The sequence below is a fragment of the Macadamia integrifolia genome, unplaced genomic scaffold, assembly GCF_013358625.1.
Source record: "Macadamia integrifolia cultivar HAES 741 unplaced genomic scaffold, SCU_Mint_v3 scaffold1678, whole genome shotgun sequence".
In the NCBI taxonomy this organism is placed as follows: domain Eukaryota; kingdom Viridiplantae; phylum Streptophyta; class Magnoliopsida; order Proteales; family Proteaceae; genus Macadamia; species Macadamia integrifolia.
The window spans coordinates 123,006-149,766 of NW_024868305.1; the positions used below are offsets into that span (position 1 = coordinate 123,006).

The following is a 26,761-nucleotide window of genomic DNA, read 5'->3' on the forward strand; positions in this document are numbered from 1 at the left end:
CAGATTGAAATAAATCTGGGCTGAAAAAAAAAACACCAATAATATCAACAGCACAGTAGTACAGGGACCATTGATAATGGATGTCAAATCACACTTAGATCTGCTATCAGTAGCAATTGCTGAAATTTAAAAATGTCAGAGGCTGAAGTGACCACTAACAACAGAATATGCACACAACAGATGAGAAAAAAATCTAGAATTTTGGAGAAATGTGATGGAGACATCAACCAGGCAGATCTGAACAGTGTCTTGGTTGAACACTTGATTTAAAGGGTAGAAAATTATATTCACACAGGTCAATCCAATGAATGGAAGACAAAATAATGCAGTCACTTATTTGGAGTAGAACTGACAACAGAAAATAGTGTGCCGCAGGTCAAAGCAGCAGTCACCAAGTGTACACCACTAACCAGTTGGAGAAGAAACACCAAGAATCAACAGGTCAGATCAGCGATGATCTCCAAGAAGCAGAAGTACAAATTGCAGGTCGAAACAGCAGCTACCAATCAAAATATCTATCAAATACAGCGTCTCAGATTCCATATTGCAGAGCAAGAAACCTCCAGCCACAGGAAGAAGGAGCAAACAAATCTCCAGATCTGAGGAAGGACTTCAGATCGCAGATAGAATAATCAGGAATACCAACTGGAAGAAGTACTTTAGAAGGAAGAGAGAAACACAAGCCTCAAAACCACAGGACAGAGTACATTATAAAAGTCAACTCCACATTGCAGAACCACAGTCCACTCTGCACAAAAGGGATCAGATTAAGAGAAATTAGATATCTCAAAAACAAATAACCAGATCTAATTTATACGCTGGTCGAGCGCTCCTTATAATGAGTAGAGAAAAACTCTAAAATATGAGTATGATCGAATGGATGGATATGGCTATATCAATACTACAGTAGTAACTGCACCAAAGTAGTAACCAGAGTTCCTTGGAAATAGGTAACTCAAGATGTCAGAACCAGTGGTCAGATGCGCCTGTATCCTTGATCGAGTGACAATAAAGAAGAGGGAAATAAAGCCTAAAAAATTGCTCTTCATCCAATAGTTAATTTTGGAGATATGGCATTGGCATAAAAACAGTAACTGGTTGAAGCATGGACTGAAGAAGATAATCACCATAGGGTTAACCGGCAACTGATAGCAGAAAAAAAAAAACATTCAAATAACATCATCCACAGCAAGGATTAAAGTATCGGTATCGGTCGCCGTATCGGTCGGCCAAAATTAAGATACGTATCGGAGGGTATCGTATCGTATCGGAGATACGCTAAGATACGCTAAAGATACGCACATAAATGGATAGAAAACATTTTTTATACACTTTTGCATAAAAAAAATAGTTAAAAAAAGTTATATATAACATGTATTATGCATAAACAGTAAATTGAGAGTATCGCACTAATAATTCAAGGTTTGTAGTTGTCCCATAAATGTAAAATCCTTGTTCCCAACCTTGATTTCCACTTTAGTTAGAGAGAAATGGTTGGCAGCAACTTTGGAACAAAAACACCTCAAAAAATTGCGTTTTTCTAAAAAATTACCCATTTTGGCAATTTTATGACCGTATCGGTACGTATCGGTGTGTATCGGTCGATACATACCGATACACACCGATACGTACCGATACATACCGAAATATACATTTCACTTCAATTTTGAATTTTCCATAGAGTATCGGTACGTATCGGTGTGTATCGTAAGATACGTATGGATACAAAAGGGTTTTAAAAATTGTATGTATCGTATCGGTCAGTATCGTATCGGTAAAGGCCGATACGTATACGGTACGATACGGACCGATACTTTAAACCATGATCCACAGGGAAAAGAATGATAATGCACTGGGAGAAAGCTTAGATCAGGTTGTTAGAAAGAATCAGAATCATATTATGGACAAAAAAATATCTGATGATTCTGCCGAAGAGTGAAGACTAGCCTTAAATAATGGCTTAAACAGATCTCATAATCACTCACACATCAACACAAGCAGCATTGTTTGTTGCAAATACCACCTGGCTTCTTAATAGACTCTCAAAACAGATTAATGAAGACCAGAAATCGCTGATTATTGAGGCTATGATACCATGTAAGCATGTGACAAAGTAAAATAAAAAATAACCACCCGAGGAGAAAAGGAGGAGAATAAGAGAACCTATTACCTATAACTCTATAAGAACTCAAGAACCTATTACCTAACAAGTTTGGTATCGCATCTTCATGGAAAAGCAGAGTATCTACCGTTTTGCATTGATATTGGAAACCCTTGTTGCATAATGGCATCTCTTAACTTTAGATACATATATGGTGGTGCTCTGCACAGGCCAAGCTATCTCGTTCTAATAGGTCCTGGCATAGATTGATGGGGTAGATTTTAGATTCTAGATTATATGGTATTTGCCTAAATTTTCATGGGTAAATTCAAAGATTCTGTACCATTTCATAAACCTGGTAATTTTTCTTTCGCAGCTTCTTAACACAATACTTAGAGGAGTAGTAGAAAAAAAGGCTGAAATCCTTCCTTGACAAGTGTCTACTTGATTTAGCTGACCTCAGGACAATTTAGTCTCTATGGCCTTTGTTCAATTTTTAATTGTCAATGGGGTTCTTTTTTGCTTTTACTACTTAAAAGTAAACTGAATGCTCTTTTGCTTCGCAAAAGATTGAGTGTTAAGTTTATATCTCCTTGCCAAGTGAATCTATTGCTATGGTTCATATGTCACAGTTTGAAGATTCAATGGGTTCAGTGTGAAGACTGTTCTAAGTGGCGGAAACTGCCATTCAATGTGCTACCTCGGTCAAAGTGGACATGTTCTAAGAATTCATGGGATCCCAAAAGGTATGGGTTCTAGCCGCTCTACCATATTCTTTTTTTGGGGCACGGCCATTTGCACCTTCTACATTGTGGTATATGCTTTCTTGGTTTCTGTTGACAATTGCTTCTGCAGTGAAATTTTATCGTTCTTTTTGTTTTGGATAAATAACGACTTAATTAGAGAAGAAAAGGAATGTACAAAGACAAATAGAAGTACAATTGGGAGCAAAAACTGCAGACCATATCCTGGATGAAGCTTCCTTGCCTTGCTAAGTTGTAGCCAACATGGCAACATCACCGGCGGTAATTAGTTCCCGTTGGTATGTGATGCAGACTTGGGTTCTGGAACACTTAAATTGCTCCTCTATGGGTCCACCCAAGTATTAAACAATTCAATCAAAGGTTCGGGGGCAAATCTGTAATTCATTGACTGCTAACAAAAGGGTGGCAGGGTATTTTGATGTAGGGGGTTCATAGGTGACTAGGTTTCCTACAAGGTTAATTAGCCAAGTAGGGTAGACTCAAGGGGCTTGGGTTGGACAGGGTAAGGGAAGCTCAACAAACAAGATTGACATGCAAGTAAAGTGAGATTAATGAATAATGTAGCAATGAACAATAATCGTCTAAGCATAAAAACACATAAACTCACTTAAGTTTCAGGTGGGAATATGGGGTAGGGAACATGGCAGCAACTATGTGTTAAGTTTAGCACGAGTCTATCAAGACATTAAGCAAACTAAGTAAACCAAACAATGCCTAAAATCAACCAACTAATGAAAGGTAAAACAGCAGAAGTTTCTTTAGGGAAAACAATAAGTATTGGCTTAAAAAAAGAAAAAGGTAGATGTTCAGATTTCAGTGGGGACTAATGGAGGTAATGGGAGACCAATGAATGTAGAATTAGGGGGGGGGTTCTTTACTTATTGTCTGAAGTCTGAGGAGAAGAGAAGAACTCGAGGTCCTCCAAGATAAAGAGTTGCAGCCCACCCTACTTGATAAAGAACAGCAGTCCCGATTGTTGGAAAAGTTCTAGCGGCAACCCAGTTGGGGGTTTTCTCAATGGAGATAATTTCTAATGATGGTGAACAATTTCTGCAATAAGGCAGCAGCTACAGGGAAGACAGAGAATAGAATAGAGGGGTGAAGGTCGAGAAAGGGAGGAGAATGGGAGAGAGAGCCGTGAGAGATGAGAAGAAGGAGAGGGCAGCGAGAGAGAATTCGTAGGGGGATTTGGGGGGCTGTTTTGTCTTCAATAATCTTCATTCATTCATTGAATTTGGAAGGAGAGGACTCGATCCAGCGCTAGAAAGGCTGGATCGAGCCCTCCTTTCTTCTTCTTTCTTCTAATCCTCCAACCACAAAGAAGGTTGGGTCTTCTTCTTTCTTCTGCTGTACGTCTTGATGTCCCCATTAACTCTCACCCGGCTTGGAAGAATTCACCTCCGGTGAATTAAAGCTCATGTAATATTCAAGTAGGTCTGGGTTGAGTTGTTGGGCTTCTTGCATTGTGATTCAGGTGTTGTCAATTTCCGATCGTCCACACCACTTGACCAAGAATTCTCTAGAACCTCCAGTGTGTGTAGATACAATCCTCTCATCAAGGATTTCTTCAACTTCTTCAGTTCTCATGACCTTAGGTACAGGTGGTAAAGAAGTTGGGGGAAGTGGTTGGGTTGGTTCAGGAGTATCATCAAGGGTGAAAGGGAAGTCATCAAGGTCATCAGGGTAAAAGGGGGTAATGGTAGAGGCACCATGGTATAGGACAAGATCTTCCACTTTGAAAATGTTACTGATTTCCATACTAGCTGGTAGATCAAGGACATAAGCATTGGCACCTATCCTCTTAAGTACCTTAAAAGGACTTGTGCTACGAGTATGTAGTTTGCTCGCTTTTCCCCTAACAAAACGTTGCGGTTTAATTCTAACCATCACCATATCGCCCTCTTGTAGCCTTCTGTGCACATCTGTCTTTGACTTATATTTATCATTGTTTAGTGCTATTTGTCTTCTTATACCTGCATGCAAATCATGTATATGTTGAGCAAAAGACTCGGCTGACTGGGAGGTCCTGGAACTAGACACGAATGGGATAAGGTCTATGGGTGCCCGGGGTTGGTATCTTGAACAGATCTCAAAGGGGGACAGACCAGTGGTACGGTTCTTAGAACTATTATATACAAACTCAGCCTGGCTAAGTACTCGATCCCAACTGGTAAGGTGTTCTCCTATGAGGCAACGCAATAAATTCCCTAAGCTCTTATTGACAACCTTAGTCCGACCATCGGTTTGAGAGTGGAAAGTGGAGGAGAAATGGAGCTTTGTGCCCATCATCCGCCATAGGGTCTTCCAAAAATGACTAGTGAACTTAACATCCCTATCGGACACTATAGTGAGGGGCAACCCATGGTACTTGACAACTTCATTATAGAAAAGTCTGGCTACTATGGATGCATCAGAGGTCTTAGAGAATGGGATGAAATGGGCCATCTTCGAGAAGCGGTCTACAACCACATAAATAGAATCATGGCCTCTCGAAGTTTTTGGTAGACCAAGCACGAAGTCCATGCTAAGGTCCTGCCAAGGGGAATGTGGAACGGGTAGGGGAGTGTATAAACCCGTGTTTTGCTTTTGTTGTTTGGTAGTCTGGCATGTCCTACACTGACTCACAACTCTAGCAACATCCCTCTTCAGTCCTGGCCAAAGGAATCGGTCCTCAACGAGGGTGATGGTCTTATCTCGATCGAAATGGCCAACGACTCCCCCAGTATGCAATTCTCAGATCAGGAAATTTCGGAGTGAAGTCCTGGGAATGCACAACTTGCTTCCTTTAAAAAGGAAGCCCTCCCTAAGTAGGTAGTCCGAGCGGTTGACCGGGTTGCCTTCACTCTAGGAAGTAAACGGCTCACTAAAATCAGGACGGGTGGGGTATTGGTCCTTGACTCGCTCGAACCCTACAACCTCTACACATTGCTTGGAGTAGCACACTAGCTCGACTCCTAACATTGGTGCGACTGAGGAACATGTTCACCCGGCTTAGTGCATCTGCAGCAGTATTCTCGACACCAAGTCTGTGCTTGAGTATAAAAGTGTACTCTTGGAGAAACTTAACCCACTTGGCATGTCTCTGGTTAAGTTTCTTTTGGGCATTCAGGTATCTCAGAGCCTGGTGGTCAGATAATAGTACGAATTCTTGTGGTAAAAGGTAATGTCGCCAATAGCGTAGTGATTGGACAACCACATAGAATTCTTTGTCGTATGTGGAATATCGTTGCCTAGCTTAATTAAGCTTCTCACTAAAATGGGCAATAGGGTGGCCTTCTTGTCCTAGGACACCACCTATCCCAATATCAGACGCGTTGCAATTCACTTAGAAGACCTTAGAGAAATCTGGGAGACGCAGGACTGGAGCTTCAGTCATAAGCTTTTTAATCTCATTAAAGGCCTTCGTAGCACTCTTAGTCTATTGAAACTCTTCCTTTTTCATGCAATTTGTGATAGGAGACATAATAGAACTAAACCGGTGAATGAACGTCCTGTAGAAAGTGGCTAAGCTATGAAAGCTTCTTACCTCATGGACATTAGTTGGCTTAGGCCACTCTACAATCGCTCTCACTTTCTCAGGGTCAGCAGATACTCCCTGAGTTGACACAACAAATCCTAGGAAGATGACTTGATCACTCATGAAGATGCACTTTTTGAGGTTGACATAGAGTTTCTCTTGTAAGAGCATATGAAAAACCTTTTGTAAGTGATCCAAGTGGGAAGACGGGGTCTTACTATAGATGAGGATGTCATCAAAGTAAACCACTAGGAACTTGCCAATGAATGGTTGAAGCACTTGATTCATTATCCTCATGAAAGTGCTAGGTGCATTTGACAAGCCAAAATGCATGACTAACGACTCAAAGAGGCCATCCTTTGTCTTGAAGGCTGTCTTCCGCTCATCTCTAGGCCTAACCCTAATCTGGTGGTACCCGCTCTTGAGATCAATCTTCGAAAAGATCGAAGAGTTGACCATCATATCCAACATGTCATCAAGCCTTGGGATAGGGAACCTATACTTGATAGTGATCTTATTGATGGCCCTACTATCAACACACATACGCCAGGTGTCATCTTTCTTTGGCGTGAGCAAGGCAGGTATAGCACAAGGGCTAAGGCTTTTCCTAATGAATCCCTTCTGTAGCAGTTCATCCACTTGCCGTTTGAGTTCGGCGTGTTCTTTGGGATTCATTTGGTAATGGGGTAAGTTCGGGAGAGGATCCTGGAACTAAGTCAATAGCGTGCTGGATGTCACGCATAGGCGGTAACTCATCACGTAGTTCCTTAGGGAATAACCTCTCAAATTTCTTCAACAAGGGTCGCACTTCTCTAGGAGCCTCAGTGAATAAGTGTGACCTATCGGTATTACTCTGTATGGCAACTAGAGCATAAATCACCCCTGACTTTTGACACTCTCCTTCAAATTGTTGTTGATTTAAAATGTTGAGTGTTTTGGTGGGGGTGTGTTTGGATCTACTTCCCTTGTGTTCTAGAACCCTAACTTCCCTAGGGGCATTGGGGGTCAGTCTAATCTTCTTCCCTTTGAACTCAAAGACATAGGTGGTAGACTTCCCGTAATTGGTGATATTCCGATCATATAACCAGGGTCTACCAAGGATGATGTGGGCAACATCCATCTCTAGGACATCACATTACACTCGATCCTCATATCTTGCAAAGTGTAGGGGAACTAAACACCTTAGATTAACGGGAATGGTGGACTGATCAACCCAGGCAACCTTGTAAGGCTTGGGGTGGGGTTCAGGTTTGAGGCCCATTTGAGCAACAACGCTCTTGGCGACCACATTCATGCAACTCCCGCTGTCTATAGCGACGCAGCAGTTCTTGCCCTGATGACATGTGTAAGTAATGAAAATATTAGTTCGTTGCCAATCATCGTTACTCCTAAGTTGTGAGACCATGCAACGCACAATACCAAGCTTGAGGTCACCGGCCTCCTCGGTGTCCTCATCAGATATGGTCTCATCAGGTCTATGGTCCTCATACTCATGGCCCTGAAACCCCTCTTGGTCACCTTCTTCAGGGGTCTACTCTTCGACATAAAGATTCCTATTGGGGCACTCTGGAGAAGTGACCAAACCCGCGACACTTGAAGCACTGTTGTTGCCCACTACTCTTGGGTGCTTCTCCCAAAATTCCTTTACCCTTGTTGTCAAATTGACGCTGTGGTGCAGCAGTGGGTTTTGGGAATCCAGTTGAGCCTTGGGGTGGTTTTCTAAATTGGGACTCCCCAGTTTGGTGGCTCTTCCTTTGAGAATAAGTTCTCATGGAGGATTCCACCTCAAGGGCTATCCTGAAGGCCTGTGGAACGTCTCGCACTAGGTGGGGTGCTATACGAGATTGAATTTCGGAGCTGAGTCCGGTGAGGAATCTGAATAGTGTCTGTTCAACATCCTCCCGAATACGGCTTCTAATTTTCAATTCATTGAACTTGCTCATGTATTCGGTCACAGTCAACTTTCCTTGCTTCAGGGTATTCATTTCATTCAACAACTGGAGCCTATAAGTGATAGGTAAGAATTCCCTCTTAAGCCGCTCTTGCATCTCTACCCAGGTAGTGATTGACTCAAGGCCTAGGTGGTCCTCCTGGTACTCTAGGTCTGTCTAGAAGTCCTGGGCAGCTCCAATAAGCTTGAACTTAGCAAATCAGTAGCGGATTTCCTCTGGCATATCGTAGAAATCGAAGTACTTATCTATCTGCTTGATCCAATCCAAAAGGATCCTAGCATCAATCTGACCATCATAGGTAGGGGCATCTACCTTAATCATTCGCTTGACATCAAAGCCCCTATCAGGATGCTCATTACCCTCATCATCTCCATATTGGGTTTGGCGTCTTGGCGGTGGGCCTCGACCCCTACCCTGATCCCTACCACGCCTTAGGCTTTGGAAGTTATCCCCTATCTGGTCATAACCATCAGTCTGATTATTCTCATTTACTTCCTCAGTGTTAGGGCCTCTGCCCCTAGATTCAGTGCCAGTTGTGTTACGGCTTTGCCGTCCATCAGGGTTTTGGGTACTTGTCTCGAGGGCAACCAACTTATCGGTAAGGGTTTGGAGATGGGCAACTTGTGTTTTCTGTATGGCTTGGATGGCTTTCATGAATTCAGCCAGTTGCTCAGATTGGGTGGAGGCACTAGGAGGGTCAGACATATCCTGGTATGCTCTACCACTACGAGTGGACATAATGAGATGGACAGCCAAGGTACGGTTGCCACCAAAGAATCAAGATCTACTCCGAATCTCCAATTGAGACAAGTAGTTAGCCCTTTCAGTCTTGAGGTAAAAAATCTCCCTCTCAAGTATGTGCTTTTGGAGGGAATAGCGTCCAATGCTATTTGGTCCCGCCAACTTAAAAAAGAAAAGGGTGTCTTCTAATCTATGGTATCGCTCTCTTAGCTTAGACTCGACTACGGACAGAGGGTGACGGAGACTAGACCTCGAAAGGTAAGACATGTAAACAAGGGACAGTAGTACCTAATTACCCTCAACCTAGACAAAACCATGCTGTGATATCAAGATGATGTAGGGGGTTCCTAGGTGATTAGGTTTCCTACAAGGTTAACTAGCCAAGTAGGGTAGACTCAAGGGGCTTGGGTTGGATAGGGTAAGGGAAACTCAGCAAACAAGATTGACATGCAAGTAAAGTGTGATTAATGAATAATATAGTAGTGAACAATAATCGTCTAAGCATAAAAGCACATAAACTCACTCAAGTTTAAGGTGGGAATATGGGGTAGGGAACATGGCAGCAACTATGTGTTAAGTTTAGCACGAGTCTATCAGGATGTTAAGCAAACTAAGTAAACCAAACAATGCCTAAAATCAACCAACTAATGAAAGGTAAAACAGCAGAAGTTTCTTTAGGGAAAACAATAAGTATTGGCTTAAAAAAAGAAAAGGTAGATGTTCAGATTTCAGTGGGGACTAATGGAAGTAATGGGAGACCAATGAATGTAGAATAGGGGGGGGGTACTTTACTTATTGTCTGAAGTCTGAGGAGAAGAGAAGAACTCGAGGTCCTCCAAGATAAAGAGTTGCAACCCACCCTACTTGATAAAGAACAGCAGTCCCGATTGTTGGAGAAGTTCCAGCGGCAACCCAGTTGGGGGTTTTCTCGATGGAGATAATCTCTAATGATGGTGAACAATTTCTGCAATAGGGCAGCAGCTACAGGGAAGACAGAGAATAGAATAGAGAGGGGTGAAGGTCGAGAAAGGTAGAAGGAGAATGGGCGAGAGCTGTGAGAGTTGAGAAGAAGGAGAGGGCAGCGAGAGAGAATTCGTAGGGGGATTTGGGGGGGCTGTTTTGCCTTCAATAATCTTCATTCATTCATTGAATTAGAACCTTGGCCAATGGCCTTACATAAATAAGAATCTAATTACTAAAAAGAAAATATTATTTTAGGAATGCTATTTCATAAACAAAGAAACTTTCTAAAAAGAAATCAGTAGGATAATTACTTAGTTTCCTAATCAACTTAAAGACTCAAATAAACAAAATCCTAGGAAATAAAACTACTAGACTATCAGATTTGGTGGGGGCCACACAATCTTGGCAAAATTTGGAAGGAGAGGACTTGATCCAGTGTTGGAAAGGCTGGATCGAGCCTTCCTTTCTTCTTCTTCTTTCTTCTTCTTCTTTCTTCTTCTTCCTTCTTCTAATCCTCCAACCACAAAGAAGGTTGGGTCTTCTTCTTTCTTCTGCTGTACGTCTTGATGTCCCCATCATATTTAGGTTGATAGAAAGAGAAAGGATAAGAAGCGAATAATAATTAAATGTTAAGGATAAACTGGATGTTGAGACAATATAAGGACATAATATGAATAAAATAAAAGGGAAGGGGTAATTTTAGAAAATAAATAAAATGGGAGCATAGTTGTCAAGGCGTGGCCTAGGCGTCCCGGCGGTAAGATTGAGTCATGGACTCATGGCAGTTCAACGATTTATGTTCTCACACTTGGCGGTCGCCATGGACTGCTAGGCGTCGCCATGTCGACCGCCATGGACGCCATACCACGCTTTAGTACCTAGGCGGTCGACTTTTTTTTTTTTTTTACTAACAACAGTTTGTTTATTATAATATGGCCATACGCTGCCACCGTTGAGACCAAACCCTCGGTCGACTTAATGTTTCAAGTTTCAAATTTTCAATTTTACCGAAGAGACCAAACCCTCGATCGAAGCTCGAGAGTTCGAAGAGACGAAAACCCTCGAGGCCTCGACCGCTGCAAGATTCTTCTCCTTCTCCGGCAGCCTCCGTTGCGACTTATGCTCCTCTCCTTCTTCTCCGGCAGCCACCACTGGTTCTTCTCTTCTCCTTCTCCGGCAGCCACCGCTGGTTCTTCTCTTCTCCTTCTCCGGCAGCCACCGCTGCTCTTCTCCTCCTCCTTCTCCGGCAGCCACCGCTGCAACTCTTCTCCTCCTTCTCCTTCTCCGACAGCCACCGCTGCAACTCTTCTCCTCCTTCTCCTTCTACGGCAGCCACCGCTGCAACTCTTCTNGGTCCACTTGTTTCTTGAAACATAAATTGAAATTTATAACAATTTATGCTCCAAGAAACATGAATGACGAAACAACGAAACAAGTTTTACTTGTTTCGCTCGTTTCTCGAAACAAAATTGGGGTACAAACAATTGAGCGACCACGGGGAGCTTCATTGCTTCTCCTGCGTGAAACGTTGCAGAACCCCCTTCCTCTTGAAACGTTGAAGCTTCACTGCTTCTCCTGCGTACCCGACCACGGGGAGCTTTGCAACTACGTACCCTTTTTCATCTCGTTGGTGGAACACCTTTCATCGTCACCCTCTTCATCACCGTCACTGCTCGGTGCGGCTACGAGGAGCTCTCGAAGACTGCTACCGCTCAGACAAGAAACGTTCGTCTCTCTCTCTTTGGCCTTACTTCAACCTCATGGAATGGATGGAATTTGGGCCATTCCCGATCGGGGCCCTTCCCATTGCTGCCATCGATCTGCATCGTAACAGGTTGGGATGGATTGGGGAATTGCAGGGAGGGCGGAGGTGGGAGCAAGGGGGAGGAGTTGGGGAGCCCTTTGCTTATGAAACTAACCTAGTTCAGAGGATGGATTCTTCGTCTCCGGCGCCGATGGGGATCTCAAACTCAGTTCACAAAATGGGTTCTCAATCTTTAGATCTGACGGCCTTACGGTTGACTCCGCCATGGCATCCGAGCCTTCCGCATCCCCTTTGGCCAAGCTTTAGCACAGCCCGTTGCAGGCCCTCATAGCCAGCAACCCCCTTACTCGTTTCACTTTCTCTCTCTACTCTCTCTCTCTCTAGGGTTTATTTCATATACAAAGTTCACACGCGTCTCTACAAATCGAAACTCAAAAGGCAAAGGAACTACAAGTGGAGAATCTGTACCAGTACAATCCATAGTTAGCAAATTCGGATTCAGGAATTATTCGGGCGGAGAATTATTCGGAATAATTCGATTGATTAATTTAAGGATTCGGTCAAAAAAGCGGTCAAAAAAGCTTACTGGGTTTTGTTTTTTTGTTTTTTTTAAAATACTGTTTAAGTGGACCGAATAATTCAGTTCGGTCCGAATTATTCGCGTTTTATATTCACTTTTGAAAAAATCACGAATTTTATTTTTAATTCGGATTCAGTTAGAATTTTTGATTAAATTCGGAAAAATTCGGTTCGGCCGAATAATTCACGAATTATTCGGCCGAATTGATAACACTGGTACAATCCAGAGTTATCCGGCAAAGGAAGCGACGGAATCCGGCAATTTCAGGAGTATAAGAGGGTAAGATTTGCATCAGGAAATAGCCACACAGAGAGAGAGAGAGAGAGAGAGAGAGAGAGAGAGAGAGAGAGAGAGAGAGAGAGAGAGAGAGAGAGGTGGGGGTCGCCGCAGATTTACGGCAGACGGGAGAGTTGAGGTGAACGGTGGGTCGGGGGTGAGAGCGAGAGAAGGAGGAGATGCAGACTGCTTGTGAGCCTTATGGGTCCAGAACCTCATGGTTCCAGAAACAAGAATTATCAAACACCTCTCTTACCTGTTTCTGTTTCCAGAAACAGCAATTTCTGTTTCTGCCGTTTCTTGGAACAGAAACTGCAGAAACGTTATCAAACGGGCCCTAAGTCTGTGCTTGAGTACAAAAGTGTACTCTTGGAGAAACTCAACCCACTCGGCATGTCTCTGGTTAAGTTTCTTTTGGGTACTCAGGTATCTCAGAGCCTGGTGGTCAGATAATAGCACGAATTCTTGTGGTAAAAGGTAATGTCGCCAATGGCGCAATGATTGGACAACCACATAGAATTCTTTGTCGTATGTGGAATATCGTTGCCTAGCTTTATTAAGCTTCTCACTAAAATGGGCAACAGTGTTGGCCTCTTGTCCTAGGACACCACCTATCCCAATATCAGATGCGTTGCAATTCACTTAGAAGACTTCAGAGAAATCTGGGAGTCGCAGGACTGGAGCTTCAGTCATAAGCTTTTTAATCTCATTAAAGGCCTTCGTAGCACTCTTAGTCTATTGAAACTCTTCCTTTTTCATGCAATCGGTGATAGGAGACATAATAGAACTAAACCGGTGAATGAACCTCCTGTAGAAAGTGGCTAAGCTATGAAAGCTTTTTACCTCATGGACATTAATTGGCTCAGGCCACTCTACAATTGCTCTCACTTTCTCAGGGTTAGCAGATACTCCCTGAGTTGACACAACAAATCCTAGGAAGACTTGATCACTTATGAAGATGCACTTCTTGAGGTTGACATAGAGTTTCTCTTGTAAGAGTACATGAAAAACCTTCTGTAAGTGATCCAAGTGGGAAGACGGGGTCTTACTATAGATGAGGATGTCATCAAAGTAAACCACTAGGAACTTGCCAATGAATGGTTGAAGCACTTGATTCATTATCCTCATGAAGGTGCTAGGTGCATTTGACAAGCCAAAATGCATGACTAACCACTCAAAGAGGCCATCCTTCGTCTTGAAGGCTGTCTTCCGCTCATCTCCAAGCCTAACCCTAATCTGGTGGTACCCGCTCTTGAGATCAATCTTCGAAAAGATCGAAGAGTTGGCCATCATATTCAACATGTCATCAAGCCTTGGGATAGGGAATCTATACTTGATGGTGATCTTATTGATGACCCTACTATCAACACATACGCCAGGTGCCATCTTTCTTTGGCGTGAGCAAGGCAGGTATAGCACACGGGCTAAGGCTTTTCCTAATGAATCCCTTCTGTAGCAGTTCATCCACTTGCCGTTTGAGTTCGGCATGTTCTTCGGGATTCATTCGGTAATAGGGTAAGTTCGGGAGAGGATCCTGGAACTGAGTCAATAGCGTGCTGGATGTCACGCATAGGCGGTAACTCATCAGGTAGTTTCTTAGGGAATAACCTCTCAAATTTCTTCAACAAGGGTCGCACTTCTCTAGGAGTCTCAGTGAATAAGCGTGACCTATCGGTATTACTCTGTATGACAACTAGAGCATAAATCACCCCTGACTCTTGACACTCTCCTTCAAATTGTTGTTGATTTAAAATGTTGAGTGTTTTGGTGGGGGTGCGTTTGGATGTACTTCCCTTGTGTTTTGGAACCCTAACTTCCCTAGGGGCACTGGGGGTCAGTCTAATCTTCTTCCCTTTGAACTCAAAGATATATGTGTTAGACTTCCCGCAATTGGTGATATCCCGATCATATAACCAGGGTCTACCTAGGATGATGTGGGCAACATCCATCTCTAGGACATCACATTACACTCGATCCTCATATCCTGCAAAGTGTAGGGGAACTAAACACCTTAGATTAATGGGAATGGTGGACTGATCAACCGAGGCAACCTTGTAAGGCTTGGGGTGGGGTTCAGGTTTGAGGCCCATTTGAGCAACAACGCTCTTGGCGACCACATTCATGCAACTCCCGCTGTCTATGGCTACGCGGCAGTTCTTGCCCTGATGACATGTGTAAGTAATGAAAATATTAGTTCGTTGCCAATCATCGCTACTCCTAAGTTGTGAGACCATGCAACGCACAATGCCAAGCTTGAGGTCACCGGCCTCCTCGGTGTCCTCATCAGATATGGTCTCATCAGGTCTATGGTCCTCATACTCATGGCCCTGAAACCCCTCTTGGTCACCTTCTTCAGGGGTCTACTCTTCGACATAAAGATTCCTATTGGGACACTCTCTGGAGAAGTGACCAAACCCGCGACACTTGAAGCACTGTTGTTGCCCACTACTCTTGGGTGCTTCTCCCAAAATTTCTTTATTGTTGTCAAATTGACGCTGTGGTGCAGCAGTAGGTTTTGGGAATCCAGTTGAGCCTTGGGGTGGTTTTCTAAATTGGGACTCCCCAGCTTGGTAGCTCTTCCTTTGAGAATAAATTCTCATGGAGGATTCCACCTCAAGGGCTATCCTGAAGGCCTGTGGAATGTCTCGCACCAGGTGGGGTGCTATACGAGATTGAATTTCGGAGTTGAGTCCGGTGAGGAATCTGGATAGTGTCTGTTCAATATCCTTCCGAATACGGCTTCTAATTTTCAATTCATTGAACTTGCTCATGTATTCAGTAACAGTCAACTTTCCTTGCTTCAGGGTGTTCATTTCATTCAACAATTGGAGCCTATAAGTGATAGGTAAGAATTCCCTTTTGAGCCGCTCTTGCATCTCTACCCAGGTAGTGATTGACTCAAGTCCTAGGTGGTCCTCCTGGTACTCTAGGTCTGTCTAGAAGTCCTGGGCAGCTCCAATAAGCTTGAACTTAGCAAATCGGTAGCGGACTTCCTCTGGCATATCGTAGAAATTGAAGTACTTATCCATCTGCTTGATCTAATCCAGAAGGATCCTAGCATAAATCTGACCATCATAGGTAGGGGCATCTACCTTAATCATTCGCTTGACATCAAAGCCCCTATCAGGATGCACATTACCCTCATCATCTCCATATTGGGTTTGGCGTCTTGGCGGTGGGCCTCGACCCCTACCCCGATCCCTACCACGCCCTAGGCCTTGGAAGTTATCCCCTATCTGGTCATAACCATCTGTCTGGTTATTCTCATTTACTTCCTCAGTGTTAGGGCCTCTGCCCCTAGATTCAGTGCCAGTTGTGTTACGGCCTTGCCGTCCATCAGGGTTTTGGGCACTTGTCTCGAGGGCAGCCAACTTCTCGGTAAGGGCTTGGAGATGGGCAACTTGTGTTTTCTGTATGGTTTGGATGGCTTTCATGAATTCAGCTAGTTGCTCAGATTGGGTGGAGGCACTAGGAGGGTCAGACATATCCTGATATGCTCTACCACTACGAATGGACATAATGAGATGGGCAGCCAAGGTACGGTTGCCACCAAAGAATCAAAGTCTACTCCGAATCTCCAATTGAGACAAGTAGTTAGCCCTTTCAATCTTGAGGTCAAAAATCTCCTTCTCAAGTATGTGCTTTTGGAGGGAGTAACGTCCAATGCTATTTGGTCTCGCCAACTTAAGAAAGAAAAGGGTGTCTTCTAATCTATGGTATCGCTCTCTTAGCTTAGACTCGACTACGGACAGAGGGTGATAGAGACTAGACCTCGAAAGGTAAGACATGTAAACAAGGGACAGTAGTACCTAATTACCCTCAACCTAGACAAAATCATGCTGTGATACTAAGATGATGTAGGGGGTTCCTAGGTGATTAGGTTTCCTATAAGGTTAACTAGCCAAGTAGGGTAGACTCAAGGGGCTTGGGTTGGACAGGGTAAGGGAAACTCAGCAAACAAGATTGACATGCAAGTAAAGTGTGATTAATGAATAATATAGCAGTGAACAATAATCGTCTAAGCATAAAAGCACATAAATTCACTCAAGTTTAAGGTGGGAATATGGGGTAGGGAACATGGCAGCAACTATGTGTTAAGTTTAGCACGAGTCTATCAAGACATTAAGCAAACTAAGTAAACCAAACAATGCCTAAAATCAACCAACTAATGAAAGGTAAAACAACAGAAGTTACTTTAGGGAAAACAATAAGTATTGGCTTAAAAAAAGAAAAGGTAGATGTTCAGATTTCAGTGGGGACTAATGGAGGTAATGGGAGGCCAATGAATGTAGAATAGGGGGGGTTCTTTACTTCCTTATTGTCTGAAGTCTGAGGAGAAGAGAAGAGAACTCGAGGTCCTCCAAGATAAAGAGTTGCAGCCCACCCTACTTGATAAAGAACAGCAGTCCCGATTGTTGGAGAAGTTCCAGCAGCAACCCAGTTGGGGGTTTTCTCGATGGAGATAATCTCTAATGATGGTGAACAATTTCTGCAATAGGGCAGTAGCTACAGGGAAGATAGAGAACAGAATAGAGAGGGGTGAAGGTTGAGAAAGGTAGAAGGAGAATGGGCGAGAGCTGTGAGAGATGAGAAGAAGGAGAGGGCAGCGAGAGAAAATTCGTAGGGGGATTTGGGGGGCTGTTTTGCCTTCAATAATCTTCATTCATTCATTGAATTAGAACCTTGGCCAATGGCCTTACATAAATAAGAGTCTAATTACTAAAAAGAAAAGATTATTTTAGGAATGCTATTTCATAAACAAAGAAACTTTCTAAAAAGAAATCAGTAGGATAATTACTTAGTTTCCTAATCAACTTAAAGACTCAAATAAACAAAATCCTAGGAAATAAAACTACTAGACTATCATATTTGGTGGGGGCCACACAATCTTGGCAAAATTTGGAAGGAGAGGACTTGATCCAGTGCTGGAAAGGCTGGATCGAGCCTTCCTTTCTTCTTCTTCTTTCTTCTAATCCTCCAACCACAGAGAAGGTTGGGTCTTCTTCTTTCTTCTGCTGTACGTCCTGATGTCCCCATCATATTTAGGTAGATACAAAGAGAAAGGATAAGAAGCGAATAATAATTAAATGTTAAGGATAAACTGGATGTTGAGACAATATAAGGACATAATATGAATAAAATAAAAGGGTAGGGGTAATTTTAGAAAATAAATAAAATGGGAGAGTTGTCCCACCAAATTACTAACCAGTTAAGGAATCGTAACTCACTACTCTTTTGAATGAACTAACTAATAGATCATAGAGGTCAGGGTAGAAAGAGAAACAGGTGCTAGTTTCAGTTTGTAATTCCTAATCCAGCAGGGTGTTGGGGCATGGAATCTTCAAGTTGGATCGCCTAGAGGGAACGATTGTTTTTTCTGATTCATAAAGAGACGAATGCGAATGTGAGAGTCGATACTCAACTCTAGGGCTGTGGGCATTGTCCGGAAACAAAGACACGAACATTAATATGAACAATAGATAGGAAATAGAAGAGCGAAGAAGGAAGGAGAGGAAGCAGAAGAAGAGAGAGAGATCTTAGGGAAGACAAAGAAGGGGATAACCAGTATTCATGACCAGCAGTCAGCAGGTAGCCCAATCAACAATTCAGGTCATTCCAAATCTCTCTTAGGTATCGCTCGGTACAAATATATATAGATAAAAATAAAAGGAAATCGTACTCCTACAGGTACTATTCAAACTCTGAAAACCAAAATAGAGTCCAAAACTAACTGGCCTACCTCCTATGATTTTTAACTCTAACTAAAAATCGAATAAAAAGATAATTAAAAATTACAAAGAATCCCAAAATATAAATAAATAAAATCCTAAAATATTCTACTAGACAAAAGACTCAATTTGGATCCGCTTCTTGGTTTGGGTTCTAAAACAGGCTTGGCTCGGTCCAAGGAAGTGCTCCCTTATCAGTATGAGGTATGCAAGCAGACGATCAAAAGTCTTGGGTCACTATTCCTTCAGTGTCCTTCCCCCAAAGCTCCCAAACCGGTCGACTATTCATTAAATGAAGGGAAGGGTGAGTCAGAAGAATTGGGAATAAAGGTGGTTAATATGTTGAAAACCTTTTTGTCAGTGCAGTTGAAGAATCCTCAAAACCTAGGAGACAAAAACTGAATATTGTTTAATGGAAAAAAATTTCTGGTCTGTGCGATCTAGAGGGGTATCTATGAACTGCCCACCTAATTGTGCGACATGGAAGGGTGATGTGGTAATTCCAACCATTGGACATCTAGGAAATGGACTGAGTTATCCATGTTAATTTCCAACTCGTTTAATAATATACTCTTCCATTGATCGGCATGCACTGATGCAGGAGCATGATCATCCCTTTTGGACTGATTATAATGTAAGGCTGGTTCACCCTAAGGAAAACAACCCCTATAACACAACTCCAACCCAAGAATCAGATCTGGTTTCAGATCTCAGAACCACAGACAATCATCACAGAGAGAATGAAGGCTGAAACCAAAGGGAATTAGGAGCTCACATTAACAAGCTCAGTTGAACCTCTAATTCAGGGTCGATAGGTGCTGGAAATAATCTTGAACAAACCCTCTAACAGGGCTGGTAGCAGTCTAACAGCTGAGGCTACAGTCAGCAAGGGCCTACATGATAACCATTTTGTTTGTGGGAACAAAAAGAAGAATAGAAATCCGTTTGCGAATGCCAGTTCAATTTTTGTTCCTGGGAATGAACTGGGACCAAAAGGTTGTTGGGAAATAGAAAAAAAAAAAACATCTTTTAGGAACTCATCTATCCCAGAAATAAGAGGATGCTACTTAATAAGCACATGGTTAAATTGATGGGCAAAGAATTAATTTCATGTAAGAAATATACCCCATCCAATACAACTTCAACCACCACCGCTACACAACACCACCATCACCCTGCCTATGCCAAAATTTTGGGTATTGAATTACATTTTGTAAATTACAAGTTCCATTTATGGAAATTAACATGCGCTTAACAAATGCATGTCTGTTTCTTTTCTATTCCAGAAATAGAAATTACCTCACATTATCTAATACGCTTTTTTGCCCAGAAATATGGCCCAGAAGCAGAACTACAAAAATTCATTTCTGGATAGAAATTTAGCCCAGAAACAGAATGGTTATTGTGCAGGCCCCATGCAACTTGGCCAAAGACAGTTTCACAGGCTGTTGGGAGAAGCCTTGCGGGTCCTTTAGATGGTCTCCCAAGGGGCTGCTGTTGTGGTTGAGTGGTCCCTCTAGGACCAGGAACGAACCCCCAAAAGAGGTGGCTGATTGTGGTTCAGGGGTGGAGATCTGGCCTTGGTTGATCCACCCTCAAAACCTTGACACCCTGAGATCGATCTGGTCAGGTTGGCTGCTTTTGATCTTTATTGATCCTCGACCTTCTAGGCTTCAATTAGGTTTCTAATGACACTCAAATCATTTTCTCATAGCAAACAAATAAAGAGGAGAATAAAGAAAATAAAGGGAATCGATGGAGGGGTTAGGAAGGGGGGAGAAGAATTTAGGGAATGGACATCTCACCCCTCAAGGTAACAGCTGTCTCAGCCATGAGTAAACACCAATTTCATAAACTTCAATCTCATTCTTTCGTTATGATAAATGGCTTTAAACAACCTTTCATGACTTGGACACAAAGCAATAATAGGGGGGTGATGTAGATAAGTCACTTGGGCTTATTTTATTGCAAATAAGCCTTGGATTGTGTTATAGATGTGTTGGGCCTTTGATCCCATGGGTTTTCTTTGAAATGAGCCACTTTAATGGGCCTAAAATATGGGTAGAAGATAGAAAAAGGGGATTTAATTCATTAGTTTAGTTAGTTGCTATTTAATTCAATAAAGGTCCAATAGGCCATTGGTCGATTGTAAAGTCCTATATGGACTATTAGTTAGTTAGTCCTACTCCATGTTGGAGTCATAAAGTCGAGTCCTAGTCCTATTTTGAATTCCTAGTTGTAGTAGGAGTGTCTAGTCCTATTGGAAAACTAGCTCCTAGTTGTAGTAGGTGTCTAGTCCTATTGGGAAACTAGCTCCTAGTATTAGTTTGATTTCTATTCTGCCCTCTATAAATAGAGGATCCTATGTACTTATAATTTCAGATTTGAATGAAAGAAAGTTTGCAACTAAATGCTTAGAGCAGCTGCGATAGCTGTGGGTGAGAAGCCCAGGCTGAGATAGCCACTTCCTTTATTCTCTTTCACCCTTCTCAACCCCCATCTGTGTTATTCTTCTTTTTTTATTTTATTTGCTATAACATTCAAGAGGTATAATTCAGATTCTGATAAAAGTCTGCAGAAATAGAACCAATCAGCAATCTTAGTGGGAATAGAGAGAGATCGATCTCCTCTCTCTCTCTCTCTTCTGTACTTTGTTCAGCCAGGTCTTCAATCAGGGTATTCCAGGCCTCATAAGGGTCCCATGATCCTTACCTAGTCACTATTGGAAGCATTCAATTGCTGTTCTTGAAGGTTCTTCTCAGTTCTCTCTCTCCTAGGTCAGAAAATCAAGAAAGCTTGTAACTTCACGACTAGCCATCAGAATCCTCTCAACTTTGGGGGTTTTTATACCTTCCCTAGGGACTATCTACGCCCAAGAGTACAGCTCAATTGGACTCCTACAGGCCTGGCCGCACCTCTCTTTGCCCCATCTCTATAGCAGGTCTTTCTCTCTCCTATCGGGTGGGGTTTGAGGCTGGTTTTGCTCCTATATGGGTATTGTATCCTTGGGGGTTTATTTGATGGTCTTATTTCTTTGTTTCATAGTCCTATTTGTCTTGTTTGGGGTTGTAAACTGCGGAGTTAGTTACTTGTAATTTACTCCTGCATTAGGGGGGGAACTAATGGACTGAACTATTACTTTCTAATTTGTGTCTAACTTGCTAACCAAGTTTTAACTAAATTAGAAATTAACAACTGAACTCAAAAGGAAACTAGCCTAAGGTACAAAATAGAAACTACTGGACTAACAAAATAGGAAACTAACTCAGACAATCAAAATAGAAACTAAATCCTAGGCTAGCTTGGCCAATTCGATGGCTGCTAGGGCTCTTCTCTTGAAACTGCTTTTCAACAGTAAGGGACATCTGTATGGGTCTTCTAGAAGATCCTTTTGAAGACAAAACTGGAGGCCACATATGCTGATTGATGGGAAGATGGGCTGCTGCTGAGCTGGCCTGAAGGACCAAAAAAGAAATCAAATAACTTTCCAAATCTGGGCTGAGAAGCTGCTGCCCGATGAAGGAGAATGCCTTGTTGTGGAGGGATCCAAGAATGAAAAAAGGAAGGAAACTTGGACTTCTGGACAGCTGGATCGATGGTGCCAAATAGGGAAGCTTCTAGAGGCTCCAGCTGGGGCTGACAAGGGCTGCATAGGGACTGGTTCGATGGGCCCCAAGTGGGTTGGAACTTGGTTGCCAAGCTAGCCCAGAATAGGCCAGATCTAGGCTGGTTCTTTGGGTGGCTCAATCCAACTACATCTGGTTGTATTGTAATAATATGCGGTAGATACATAGTATAGTTTTTGAAGTAGTTTCTCACATATTGTCACGGCAACAAGGTGAACCAAGGCGTTGGAGGGTTGCCTAAGCGCTTAGGTGCCAATGACCCGCCTTAAGGCGAGCAAGACGACATAGTGTTATTTTTCATTTTCACTATTTTCTAACATTATTAGTATGCTACATATACCTTATATCATAAAAATCAACATTAAGCCACATCAAATCATCAAAGATCAACATTAAGTCACAATAAATCATAAAAAATCAATATTTAGATAAATGCTTTATTTCTATAATAAGTTTTCCTGGTCAAATTATTTTATTTATATATGAAACTTTTTGTATTAGGTATAGCACAAAACCATCTTTCCAATAAGTCCAAGATTACTTAAAGTAGTTGTAATAACAAAGTTATGTTTTGGTCAAACTTATTTTAAAGTGTGAATGCTATTGAAATTGCCTGAATGAAAAAAAAAATATGTTAAAGACATCAATGCAAAATATTATTTTATTGGACTTTTGGTTTTCAACAATGTTTTTTACCATGATAAGATTTATAAAATTTTCAGAATTGAGAAAAACCCCAGCATTAGAAAGTTGAAAACCAAAAGTCCAGTTTTTGTTCTTGGACGGGGGGTTTGATTTTTTAACCTTTTGGAATTTGATTTTTAAACTATTTTTATTGGATTCAAATAGAGGGATATTTACTTATAATAATAATATCTTAAGTAAATGAAATAACAAATATAAGGCAAATTATTTTTATTGGATTCAAATAGCGGATAATATCTTAAGTAAATGAAATAAAAAAAAAAAGGCGACATGCAGCAATAAGGTGATAGTCACCTGGGACCCAAGCAAGCCGCCTGGACGCCAAGGCGGGGCCTTGACAACTATGGTTTCTCATGTGTCTGGCAATAGTAGTGGGACCATTAGCTATTAGTTAGGAAGTTATTCTGATGAGGTATGCTAGGCTGAAACAAATCAGCACTAACAAATCAATAGAAAACAGAAATCTCAGTAATTCTAAATCACAGCAGAAAACTTTGAATGAACATAACTCAAACAATGAACTCAAAGAAAGTGAAATTAATATATCTTAAAGAACTTATGGGGGAAGCTTAAGTGGTAAAAATATGAAAGGGAAGTTAACGGTCAGATAATAAGAAACTGACACAAGACAGAAATAGAAAGTCACAAACAGAAAATTAGCAAGCTGAAAAACTATCATAACTCACTCACCAGCCATCCGATGAACATAGGGTTTAGATTGAATGGAAGAGGATGGAGGAGAGTAACATAGTTTAATATCAGCACAGATTGATGGCCAGGTTCTTAGAATTTATCAGCTGAAGGCTAAGCTATGTTGCTGTCCAACAGTGGGCAAAACAAACCTAACAGCAGTGCTGGAAAAACTAACAGATTTTAAGAAACTTAAGTAACAGTATTAGTAATATAATAAACACAAAGAACAAGATTAGAAATCACCTAATGCCCACGATAGGAACTATAGCTGCTGGAATATTGATAAACAATAAAATAAATAGAAGAGGAAGAGAAGGAGAAGATATGACTGATATGTTGTTGTATGGTTCTCATTGTTGTCAACACTGTCTGTTGGGGCTGTATACAGTGTACAAGTGGCAAGATGTGGCTGATAATGTCAGTGACAACATGTGCCAGCTTCGGAGGCATTTTGGGCAGGCCAAGTGGCAGAATTGGTAGTAGGGTTGTACTGGAGATTAAGGATAGTTTTCATGAATAAGACAGAAAATAAAAATATAAAATACTGGCATTTTTAAACGTTGTAGAATGAAAAAATAAAATTCTTTTTTGAAGTAAAAAAATGAAGTTATGGAGCATCGAGTCATATTTCCAATGCAAATAGAATTGGGTTGATTCAACCCGTATGAGGGAGTTATGGCTGTTTCCATATGGTCATTCCAGTATGCCCAAGTGTTCGATACAACGTCTCAAATGAGGGGCCCCATACATGTGGCATGATGCATGATGAGGTGGCATGGTATATAGTAATGTGGCAAGGTCTGTTGTGGTGGCAGTGCGTATGAGGTGGTAGTCCAGGTCAACTGGCCCTAGCCACAGTGGCCAAGACATGCTTGCTAGGTAGCCAGCAGGGCTGGCTTGCACATGGCTACCCATGTCCGCGAGGGCAGCAATAGAGGTGGCACGCAACAGTGGCAGTAACAGAGGTGGCACACAGTAGACCGCAACACAACGTGCACAACAACTGGGATGTGCCAAACTGCAACACGCAGCAGCAGCCAGCCTAAGCTAGCTTGCTGTGCGGATCGTGCGTGAGGTAGAAAGGGGTAGGGGCACTTGGGCTTGTGGCTTGGGTCTCCCGTGGCTAAGGCAATTGGTGCCCACCATATGTTCAACTAATGGTCTCAAAGAAGAGCTCAAAAAGGACCCCTCAGTAAGTTGAGTCCTGAGACTCATTAATTTCGCGATTCTAAAATCATGCTGACCACTAGATCTAGATCTGGTGACTTAGATCTTGATTGAACGATTTTCTTCAAGGTGGGTAAGGCACATCTTCTGCGGCAAAAAAGATGCTGCTGTGTGAGCCTGAATTCATCAACTGTAGATTTTCTGAGTGAGCTGCTCCACACGATGGCTCGTCCTGATCAGTGTTTCGCGCGCTCATTGTACGCACCCCAGTGATGCCATATGGCCGGCCTTTGTTGATTCCACAATTCATAAGTTCCATCGAACGCTAAGCACACGGTTGGATGAACCATAAGCCTCTTGCATTTTGAAGTGAAGATAAGACGACTAGGGGTCGTGCTTGAATTCCATTTGTAACCATCTAGTTCATCCCCCCTTGCCTTAATCTGATGGTCCAACTTGTTTTCGCCTTAACTTAGCCATTTTAGGTCAAAATTGATCCCTTTTTTTTTATTCCCCATTTTGCTCCCAAAATGTGTTTAAACCCTTTATGGGTGTTTTTGGTGGTTCAGCCCTAAGTTGAGAAGAAAAAGAAAGGGAAGAAGAAGAGGACAAAAGTGGAAGCATTATCCAACTCCACAAACCTTGCTCAAGTGGCATTAAGCACCATTGAAGGCTAGTGAGTTTGTTAAGCATTGAAGATCATTTATCGAGAGTTTTGGCATGCAAGAGAAGGGAGAGAAGGAGTCCCACTTACACATTGTCACTTGAAAATTCAATTTCTCCATCAAAGAGGGGTAGTTGAAGCTTCTAGTGAGCACCAAAGCCAAGATTGGTGACCAAGATCTGTGATCAAGATCTCTCTGGGTACCAAGAATGAGCATAGTTGTAAGGCTCACTACCTCTAACTAGTGTTTCATTTGTATTCTTGTATCCAATACAATCCATGTATGCTAGACCTAAGTTCTATTTATTGAAATACTTAGACTAGCCGGTGGAAAATTGTAGGAAAAATTTATAGAACCGTTGAATTATATTTTGAGTTGTTGAGGGGGGGATGGGTGTGCAGAACCTGGTATACCTGGACACTGGTTGTGAGGTGGGTGTGCACATTGACTATGCTTGTTGTTGTCAGTGACGACAGTCAGTTGTGAATTATAGTGCGCCGTTAAAAAGAAAAAGTCATACACTTATTCAGTCCCCCCTCTGTGTCGGGCATTGTCCAACACAATATACTTTTCTACCTATGGCCTGTGGTTAGGCTTCACCAGCTAGGTTGTGACTGAATCTTAAATTCCGGCTGAACGATGGCTACATGCGGCAGAACATGTCATGACATAATGGCTTAAAGTGTAACCAATATATGGGCCCGAGTATGGGCATGAGTATGACATAATTTGATGGCAAGAAAACGCTTGGTTTGGTCTGGTTATAACTTGACCCAGATGGACTATTGAGGGGCCTGTTTGGGATGCCCTTGTACTGCATCATATTCTATTTTAAAATTATATTAGATGTTTTAAGTTCGGTCCAGCTCTGGTCGCTGGTTCAGTTTGGGTAGTTTTTTATTCTTTTAAATCTAATATTAAGTCTTTTGAGTGTTAGTAGCAGTAGGAAGTAACTTCAATCGATTGGCATTGAATGAAGAAATGTTTTTACTGAATATCGAGAGCCGTTCTCTATCCCTTTCTTCCCTCTTGATTCGTTTTTTCTCCCTTGGCAGGTCCACCCCTTTTCTCTCCTCTTCTATTGAGCTGCTTCCCCGCAGGCATCAACCCTGTTGTTCCCTATTTCTTCTCTTCTTTTCGTTCTCTCTCCTTGCAACATTCTTTCTAGGTTCACTAAAGACACTGAAGGAGCTTCACTGTTATCAGGTTGTGTCCCAGTTTATTTGGGGCCTGGTGCATCTGAGATACAAAACCTTGTGGATATTTGGGACTGAGAAAGAGAGAAATTGGTCGCTTATAGTTGTAAGAGATCCGTTTGGTCATCGCCTGAAGGATCAAAGCAAAAAAGGGGATAAAAGGAAAGATTGATTGACAAACGAGAGTTAATTTACAAGATATGATCCATCTTGTATTTAGCATTTAACGTATCTAGTCAATTACAATACAATAATATTACGATTATGGTTTTTAATTGAAATAAGAATTTGGATCTTATCCCTTTCCTATGTGTGCTTAAA

The 26,761-nt window shown here is 42.1% G+C and overlaps 1 protein-coding gene across 3 annotated transcripts in view; it reads left to right on the top strand.

Moving 5' to 3' along the window:
- Positions 1-26,761, top strand: part of LOC122064534 (B3 domain-containing protein Os07g0563300-like) — a 47,746-nt gene that overhangs the window by 18,983 nt on the left and 2,002 nt on the right. For all 3 annotated transcript variants that reach the window (XM_042628251.1, XM_042628249.1, XM_042628250.1), the window contains one exon: positions 2,734-2,847. In XM_042628251.1, coding sequence (XP_042484185.1) covers positions 2,734-2,847 — 114 coding nt within the window. The remainder of the gene's footprint in view (positions 1-2,733; positions 2,848-26,761) is intronic.